General features: G+C 39.2%; 1 protein-coding gene across 1 annotated transcript; it reads left to right on the top strand.

Moving 5' to 3' along the window:
- Positions 1 to 3,447: 3,447 nt before the first annotated feature.
- On the top strand, positions 3,448 to 9,970 carry pi4k2a (phosphatidylinositol 4-kinase type 2 alpha). The gene is made up of 9 exons (XM_063476689.1): positions 3,448 to 3,911; positions 5,741 to 5,941; positions 6,031 to 6,162; positions 6,556 to 6,709; positions 6,855 to 6,916; positions 7,929 to 8,028; positions 8,264 to 8,397; positions 8,517 to 8,576; positions 8,705 to 9,970. The coding sequence occupies exons 1-9, from the start codon at positions 3,573 to 3,575 to the stop codon at positions 8,864 to 8,866; spliced, it is 1,344 nt and encodes a 447-aa protein (XP_063332759.1). The 5' UTR covers positions 3,448 to 3,572; the 3' UTR covers positions 8,867 to 9,970.

Below are 9,970 nucleotides of genomic sequence, written 5' to 3'. Positions count from 1 at the left end.
AGAAGGCGTGCTGCGTTCAACGGAGGAGTTGTGAGGCAGGAAGATGCGCACAACGGCACGTCCACACTGGCGTTTTTGCATCATCTTAGCACGTGCCTGTAAAAAAAATCACGAATGATCATTTTAATCGTTGAAAAAAAGTCATATATCGCATATCCTCACTAAGTTAGAAACATCTATTCAGTTCAGTTTAATGAGTGGAAAGAGTATAGAGCAGAGGGAGACACATGGGAGAGAGACGAAGTTTCAAATTTGTTACTGTTGATTAAATCCAGTTATTGGTTATTGAATTTATACACTACTCTGTAGTGGTGTATAAATACACGGAGAGCGAAAGATTGATCATATTTAAGATAGAACCATTAGTTGATGGTAGCATCTGTGAAACATGATCCGAACATAAGACTGTGCCATAATCTCAAAGCTTCTAGTCTACATAGTTTCTGTTGCCACTGTCAAAAATGCGATAATCGGTTACTTTCATAATTCTTTAGGTCACTGTAGACAATTTACTTAAATGCATTATGTTCAAAGATGTTATTGATATTTGTGCACTTTATTAACATGAAGGAGAAAATTTTAGAAACACCACTAAAGCACCACTAGTATGATATTAATAATGAACACTATAGCCTCATCACATATTTAGACAAATATAGATTACCAGTAAAAGTAAAAAATGACAGCAGAATTATTGTGTAAAATCTAAAACACCTGTTGGGTTATAAAAAAAATCAATCACTGATACAAAAGGTGAGTCAGTATTGTCACCTTTTTTCTCTTTTAACTCCCAGACTCCCATTTGACAAATAAATTATTTATATGTGATTACATGATTTATTATTTATCATTAATATTTTAAACTTAATATAAAATCGTTTCAAACCGAGTATATTTAAATAAGGAATCATTCATGGTTAGAAACCCTGAGATGTGAGTTGGGTTTTCCTGTTACTCATTGGAATTTTCAGACATTCATCACACTGAGATGTGGTAGTCGTGTGATGAGTATGCACTTAGTGTACCCGCATTTAAACCACACTTTGTTGTCTTCAAATATTCAATGAAAATTCTGAAAGGTTCAGATTTTAACACCCCCTAATCTCAAGATATTAAGCCTTCTTCTTATAATGGATAGCATCCATTCTAACAACAGGAGCAAAGGGCGAGAAGTGGCAAATGAGTGCACATATACCAGCAGATTCACGTCACTTTTAATGAAACCTATAATACCATTTAGAGGTAAAGGGACACACAGTGGACATCCCCCACCGAAAATTTAGAGCTTATACGTTTGTCTTTTCCAATAAAGCACGGAGAAGGCGTCTCCCTGTCACCCCTGTAGGGGGTGCTATGTGTCTGTTTCTCAAGCCTCTTGGCCTGAGAGTTTGAAGGTTCTGTGTTGTATCTCAGCAGTTCTGAGACAGGACAGAGACCTCTGATGGAATCTGTTAGAGCTGCTCTTCCAGCTTGGAGTTTGTTCCAAATGCCTTTGTTCTATTCTATCACTAGAACCACTTTGGACTTCCACGTCTGTTCCAGTTTTCCTTTAGCCCGTGGTGCTTCTTTCTTTTCTTGTGCTCATTTTTCTTGATGTTATTTTCAACCGAGATTGCCACATTTGTCACAGCTGCAGTCTTCTGTTCCTTGTCAACCATCACTGTGTGTGGTTGGTTGACCAGCAGCTGCTTGTCAACTGGAACTTGATGTCCTACAGTACCTTGGCGCTGGTGTCCCCAAACACCTTCAGCGTCATCTCCCATCAGGAGTTGAAAACTTCTAATTCATATGTTTCACAGATTTTCCTGTACACTATCCGTCTCAGTGTATACCATCTCAGCTTGCACATTACATCCTGCTATATGCTGTTGGATAGTCTCCAGGGCACCTTTGCACAGGCTATAACTTGGGTCTTCTTGGCTGTGGTAGACTCCTGCTTCCATGGATCTTGGTTCTGATGATGGCATGATCAGACCCTCTGTGCTGTCCTTTAAGCCAGCCTTTAAGCCACTGGTAGGATTTCATGATGTTACCAACTTCCTCTATGTGTCCATGGTACATCCCACACAGAGGTTGGTCATCCATGATAGTTCCTCGTCACCATTTATCCTCAACTGCCTAAGGCATTCTGGTGTTATATGACATGCCTCAACAAGGACTGAGAACACTCCCACACACATGTTCTCAGTATAGATATGATGGAGGTATGATGGCTAACCAACCAGACAGAGTAGCGGTGGCACAGTGATAAGTGTAGGTATACCAAAGGACCTTAAGAACATGTGGAAAGTGGTAAATAAGGTATTTGGGCAGTGCCAACCACCCCACCCCCCACCCCCAAAGGAAAAAAAAACTGGGTGAGTGGTCCCAAGAATGGAATCCCAGATCTTAGTCCAGGAAGGTGCAGTCCTAGGAACAGCAAAGATACTGCACGGGACCCTCAAAGACCACCTGCAGGGTGAATGGGGAATCTGTGTTTGTGCATGCATGTATAATTGACTGGGGACAGGGCATTCTTGATTTTTGTTTTTTTTTAATATACCACAAGTATGAAAATAATTTACTTTATCATTGATGGGAACAGGAAACATGTCTACATGTAAGCTAGGTACGTCAGCAAGATGTCTCTGAGTGTAAACCAGGAAAAAATACAAAATAATGATGATGATGCTTTTTGTAGCTGAATCCTTAATTGCAAGAGGTTGCCACAACATATGGAACTGTATATTTTCATTTGAAAGAGATTTTTCCTCCAGATGCCCTGCCACCGGGTCTTCTGTGTGTTAGGTGAAGTTGTTAACGAACTCTAGACAAACAAGACAGTAAATCATACATGTGTATGATAGTATAAAATAAAAAGAATTAAGAATAAATTGTTTAAAAATAATTTTAAAAATTCCATAGTCTTGTTTTGTTATATTTCAGTATGTTGAACTGTGACCCATTGCCTGATTGTTAATTTTTTTTTTTTTTACATTTAAAAAATATCACCAGAAATCATTAGAAATTACACGTCCAATTCCAACTTTCCATGATTCAATTTCAGTTTCCATAATTATATTATGACATTGATTTATCTAATTCTCTTAATTAAATTGAAAGCGTTTTCATGCAGTACTTGAATCTAAATATAAGTCCTTCTTTTTTATCAGCCTGGCAGAATTTACAAGTAAAACTGTTATAACCCAGTCTGATAACATCCTACAAAGGCCCCGTGATAAAAACACAGAACATGTTTATCAAAGGCTTTTTTGTGGGGTTAATTGATTGGGTTAACTTTTCTCTCACGTGCTTTCCGTGGGCGGAACTATTCTGTCCAATCACTGCAACAGATTAGCTTGCTGAAGTGGCTATTTGCACGCTGATTGGTTACAGATCAAAACACTTCACGGGTCCCGCCTCTTCCCGGAAGCTGACGGTCATCTGATTTTTTTTCCTTTTTTTCTTGTTCCTTGTTAGCAAGCGTCAGTGCTAGCTAACAAAACATCGATTCCACTTTCTTTTCTGTGTTCTATTTCCTCTCTGCATTCATCATTAGGAGTTAAAGGAACTTCTCGTCTACCTCCCAAGTCATGGACGAGACGAGTCCGCTTGTCTCTCCGCTCCGGGACTCGGGTGATTTCACCTACTGCCCCACGGAGCCCACCAGCCCCCGGGGCGCGTTTGGAAGCACGCCGGGCTCCGTGGTGCGCATCACGGCCGGCAGTCCGGGGCGCAATCGAGAGAGACAGCCGCTTCTGGATCGAGACCGTGGAAACACGCCACGGGAGGCGCACAGGAATGAATTCCCAGAAGATCCCGAGTTCAGGGAGATCATCCGAAAGGCCGAACGAGCTATAGAGGAGGGGATCTACCCCGAGAGGATCTATCAGGGTTCCAGTGGGAGCTATTTTGTCAAAGATTCACAGGGGGTAAGAAGACCTCCTAACTTAAATCTGCCTCGTAGCTGATCGGTCATTTGAGGGATTTGTGAAACCCGAGGGGTTGTTGGTGTTGTCTGAAAACACCTAAGAGTGTTTTAAGAAGTATCACTTGTTCCCAGGAAAGGCCTCGTCCAAGTAGCCCGTGATGACTTTGCAGATACACTGTAAGTCTAGATAGACTAATTATTATCCAATCGAATAGCCAGACACTGAAGATAATGGGAGGTTGGTATGAATAATACAATGCAACAGAGAAAGTTTAAATAAAACATAGCCCGAGATTCAATAAGAGGGGCTTTAGGGGTTTTTTCCTGTCTTCTCAGCTCATGTTTTCTTCTCAGATATTTATTTTCTCTAAGTACTTTACCTCTGTTTCACTTCCACTACCAATTTGTAAGCACCTAATGTGCTGTGAGAGAAAGGTGAGGTGTCCACAGGAAACCCAGGCACAGTGACAACATGCAAACATGCAACCCCAGCTGAAGTTGGAACAAGGAACTTTGAATCGCTAACCAGTGCACCACTGTCCGTGCCAGTGTGGACTTAGTTCTGACTTAATTACTCATAATCACAGATGTCAGTGGTTCCAACACTAGGTCCAGTAATGCCAGGACTCTTTTATGCACCAAATCAGTGAAAAATAGGTTAATTAAAAAACACACACAGACACAACCCAAATGGGCCTGGGGTATTCTTTTTATTTTACTGGCCACGCTGATGGTGTTTTTTTAGCTTATGCATTGCACATCAGAGCACCCTAAATAAGACACACACTGCAGGCCGCTTCCAACAAATATATCTGTCTTCAGCCAAAACTATGAATGTTATATACCAATTGCAAAACTCCTATAACAAATTACTTGCTTTCTTCTAAAATGCTTTCATCACCATTGTTACTGTAAGTCTGTTGACACATGTTCATTATCTACATCCCAGGTAGTGTTAGTAATCTGTTAGCGACTCTGTATCTGACCAGCTGTCCCGGTGACAGCAACACATATTCAAATAATATACATGATTTTTAGGCTTCTTTTTTTCAGATGTTACTCTAAAGTTTCATGATTGGAGCCAGCTTGAGCAGCTCACTGACACCTTCCTCCCAGTTTCTCCCTATTGTCAGTGTGTTAAGTTGTTTAAGAAAAGAGAAGTGTGCCTCAAGGCATCTGAAATGGATCCACACAAATGCATTTTCCATCTAATCACACCAGCTTTATCGTGCTGCTTTCTTTGGCCTGTTAAGGCTGAATGTGTGAGGTTTTTATCCAGTGACCTGCTGCTCCCATTCACCCCCACCTCTCCAGTTTCCTTAGTCACTACCGTGATTAGTAGTCATGTGCTTTCTCCCTGTGAGGATATAACTCTTCAGTGACCAAGGTTTATGTTGTAATTGCCGCATGAGATACATGTTACATCACATGGTGCATATAGTGTGACTTCTATAAAGAATTATAATCACCATACCAAAAATCTGCCTTTTGCCTATCCTGTGAAACTGGCATCCTGTGTAGCTTTTAAAAGAAGTTTAAAGGTTCTAGTTTCATTTCAGCCATAATATGGTTGCAGTATACAATTTCAGTTCGTGTTGTTAATGGCTTTTATCATTTAAACTACTCTTCAGGATAATTCTGCTTTCTATTATTCTGTATTCTGTGTTGGTGTCAGATTTAAAAAAACAAAACAAAACACACATTGTCTTTGAATTTTACTGTTTGTTTCATACATATATTTAAACCTGCCCTTTTTACTCTATCTTCTCTGCATGGGCCACTTTATCTGCAATTTATTTTATTTTCCTTCCATTCTGTCTCCCTTTGCAGAAGATAATTGGTGTGTTCAAACCTAAAAATGAAGAGCCCTATGGGCAGCTGAATCCCAAGTGGACCAAGTGGCTCCAGAAACTGTGTTGTCCCTGCTGTTTTGGCCGTGACTGTTTGGTCCTGAACCAGGGCTACCTCTCAGAGGCTGGGGCCAGTCTGGTTGATCAGAAACTGGAGCTCAATATTGTTCCCAGGACCAAGGTATAAACTCTCAGGGCAGTGTCTTCACATTACAAAGGTCAGTTAAGAAAAAAAAAGTCCCTCTTTTTAATCAGAATTTCTACTTTTAGGTGGTGTATTTGGCAAGTGAAACATTCAACTATAGTGCCATAGACAGGGTCAAGTCTCGAGGAAAAAGGCTAGCTTTGGAGAAGGTGCCTAAAGTGGGCCAGCGCTTTCACAGGATTGGACTGCCACCCAAGGTAATCTGGTACATTGGTTTTATGCAAGTCATTTTATTCAGTTATTAATTTGTGTATTATTCTACAAATATTCTTTAATATATTCTTACATTTCTATGAAATGTTCAGTTACTCTCGTCAAGAGATTTAAGCTTGATTCTCATGAAATAATCATGTTCATCGTGTTGTTTGTTTTTGATTAGCTTATAAAATCAAATGCCGCTTTAGCTGTAGTGGACACAATATCTATGTTTGGTCATCAACCCACATAAATATAAAAAAAACTACCAGGGATAAAATACCATTTTAGGTAATTTCATATGAAGAGTTGTAGACTTTTTAACTTTCTTGGGAAAATGATTTCGAAATCTATCAGAAAATCTATAATTTGCAGTGCTTTTTCTGCTTCAACAGGTTGGTTCTTTTCAGCTCTTTGTTGACGGATACAAGGATGCAGATTTCTGGCTGCGAAGGTTTGAAGCAGAGCCTTTGCCCGAAAACACCAACCGGCAGCTCCAGCTGCAGTTTGAGCGGCTCGTAGTCCTCGATTATATTATCAGGAATACAGGTACGTACTCACAACCGTAAGTAAACGAAGCCGAGTGAACTCATTTATCACTGTTGAAAAAATGTATTGTGCTTATTGCAGAGCGTGTAGTGCTGTTTTGGTTAGGATTGGGTTTATCTGAATTTGAATATTTTTTGCATCCCAGACCGGGGAAATGACAACTGGTTGCTGAAGTACGACTGTCCCATGGACCCTGTTGGAAACCGGGTGAGAAACACACACACGAAAGCCTACGTGCAAACACATTTAGAGTTGTAATATTAATTTTTAGAAATGCTAATTAAAATATAACTGTCAGGAAAAGCACAGGTAGCGATTTACATATTTCGTGTAGGCAAAACGTGTTGCCCACACAAACATCAACCAACCAGCTGATCTGAGCATCTTTTTATTCTTTTTTTAAAATAAAAGACAATAAACTACTGCTCAGTCTAAACTACAGTGAGGCTGAGAAAATGAATATAGTAGTACAAGATGTGGTCTTAGTATTGTTTCATGTTGTAGCATGCAGATGGAGAAAGGCAGATGTCTCTTAAAGTGCCGTTTGATTATTGCAGTTGGATGCTACAACATTGTTGTAGTCGGGCAGACTTGTTGCTAACCTAAAAACAATATTATTTTTTAAGTGCAGTTTCATTATCTTAGTAAGGACACATAAAAAACTACACATAACAGATTTTATGGAAATCTGTTTATATTTCATGTATCTGAAAGGAAATAAAAATTATCAGCCGATATATCGATTTTTAAATCACCAAAAATTAGTATCGGTATTAGCAGATGAGCTAGCATTAGCTTACATTAACAAGAAAAATGATGCCTCGCTTTTGAGCAACAAAATCAAGTGAAGGTCCCTCAGTGAATCAACCATGTTAGAATTAAATGAGAATCTGTTCATATATTTGCAATAAATAAATAAATCGTTAACATATGAAGAATGAGGGTGACATGCTGTTGGGTATTTGGGTTGTATTTTGCCTTGTACCCAATGACAGCTGGAATAGGTTACAACCCAAGTCTCCACAGTGAATTAGATAAGTGGATGAAAATGGATGGATGGATACATGAAAAATGCGAAACATTGCAATTTTAATATTGTTAATCTTTTTTTTTTTGTTATTGTTTTTGCTCATTCTGCATTGTGAAGTCCAAATGCTTTCACCTGAAAAGGTCAGTAGTTAAATATATCTTTGTTATATTTATGTTTTTATCTGTCCAGGACACAGACTGGGTGGTAGTAAAGGATCCTATCATCAAGTTGGCAGCCATAGACAACGGCCTTGCATTCCCCCTGAAACACCCTGACTCCTGGAGAGCTTGTAAGCACCATTTAAACCACTCATTGTTCAACTTAAGGACATTATTCTTCCCTTGAGAAAAAGAAAGCTTTTTATTTTTCCTTTTCATAAGTATGTACATTTTATATACATTGACTGTATCTTGCTTGTTTCATTAGGTTTTAATTAATTTTCTATTCATTTTGATTTCACGAATAATTGCTGAGCTCTTTACAAGCAATATATTAAATTAGAATTTTTTCTTGTCCAATCACAGACCCCTTTTACTGGGCATGGCTTCCCCAGGCCAAAGTTCCTTTCTCCCAGGAAATCAGAGAGATAGTGCTTCCTAAACTCAGTGACCCAAATTTCATCAAAGACCTAGAGGAGGACCTCTATGAACTCTTTAAGGCAAGTCATCATTAATTTTTTGTGGCATGGAATGATGTAAGTGAGAGAAGTTTGAAGTGAAAACAAGGATGGAGAGGATGGCTATGGTATATACATGTGTTATCTACTGTGTCTCACAGAAAGATCCTGGTTTTGACAGAGGACAGTTTCACAGACAAGTAGCTGTTATGAGGGGACAGGTGAGTTATCTTTTCTGAAATTGTCTATCTAGACAGCAAAACCTAATGGTGAAGACAAAAAAGGGGAAATGATTCTTAATATATGTATGAGTTTAAGATGTGACAAACCTCTCAATTTGCATCCTAAGATCTTGAACCTGTGCCAAGCCCTGAAAGATGGTAAAACACCCCTCCAGTTGGTCCAGATGCCTCCAGTAATTGTTGAAACAGCCAGAGCTCCTCAGAGAGCAAACAGTGAGTCTTACACTCAGAGTTTCCAGAGCAGGAGACCCTTCTTCACCTGGTGGTAGAAAAGAAGCAGAATAAGAGAAACAACAAGGAGCTGGAGCGAGAAAAGCAATGGAGAACATTTGTGTTTGGATGAAGGACACTGCAGAACCTGAGGGCACAGGTTTTAATTTTTTTTCCTTGAAATGGAATTAGTCCTCACATCTCCCATCCTTTCCTTATGGATAATTCAGTAGCAGAGTGTGAGTTGGTGAATGTTAAGAAGAGGCCAAAAGAGGAAGAATTTCATAACATATCTTCCCTGTTTTACTTATGTGCCTTTTGTGGAGGTCAGCTTAAAACTGATGATGTGATGAAGATTTTGTACCTTCTTGTGAAAGATTTCAGTGAGGTGACTTTTCTGTTGGACTCCTGGGTGCACGTAATGTTTGTTCACACACATGCACACTCGTCAGAAGCCTCTTATGTTGTTGTTCTTGTATGGAAAGCGTTGCATTCCGTGTTTTGTTTTGTTTGCTTTTTTCCATATCTCTCATCCTTCAATATCCACATGCATATTCCCTCCCACAAAGTTCAAAACCCTGGGTTGGTGAAAGCAGTTGTGCCACTAAGTCGACATTTTATTTTACTTTTATTTTTTAACAAATAAGAGAAGTGTTCATTGTGACTAAGTATTACAGATTCAGGAAACAGGCACTCAGTGGTGTGCATGCCTTTACACAATGAACATCGACCATGTGAACTGGTTTCACATGGTTCCTCCTAAGATCAGGATCTGCAAGTCATCTTGGTTGATGTAGAAAAGCTGAGGTACTTTTGGTTTAAGAACTGAACTGTTTGTTAAGTTAAGGTAAGTGTGAGTTTGAGTGGCTCGTCTAATATGTCTACTCCCTCTGAGGAGTTGAGTCTTTGGTGAAGAAAACAAAATTACTGCATCTGCAACTAAACAAAGGGGAGTGGTGGTTGCTCGTCCATCAGCTCCTTTTGTTTTGGACTCTTGGATTGAGTTGATTTTCTGTCTCCAAGGTGGACCTAAGTAAACAAAGAAATAACTTTCTGCTGTACTGAACTGACATGAAATGTAATGTGGCAATGCACTGTATAATTTGTATGTAATATTTAATGACAGATTATAATTAAAACATATTCCATTAATACAGACGATT

Source organism: Pelmatolapia mariae, linkage group LG6 (genome assembly GCF_036321145.2).
Source record: "Pelmatolapia mariae isolate MD_Pm_ZW linkage group LG6, Pm_UMD_F_2, whole genome shotgun sequence".
Lineage (NCBI taxonomy): Eukaryota > Metazoa > Chordata > Actinopteri > Cichliformes > Cichlidae > Pelmatolapia > Pelmatolapia mariae.
This window is presented reverse-complemented; position numbering and strand designations above follow the sequence as displayed.

Bases quoted from the DNA above. Each gene is read 5' to 3' on its own strand.
- pi4k2a (XM_063476689.1), top strand. From the start codon at position 3,573: ATGGACGAGACGAGTCCGCTTGTCTCTCCGCTCCGGGACTCGGGTGAT. The intron at 6,163-6,555 runs GTAATCTGGTAC...CTGCTTCAACAG, and splicing joins GGATTGGACTGCCACCCAAG to GTTGGTTCTTTTCAGCTCTT. The intron at 8,577-8,704 runs GTGAGTTATCTT...TTGCATCCTAAG, and splicing joins TAGCTGTTATGAGGGGACAG to ATCTTGAACCTGTGCCAAGC.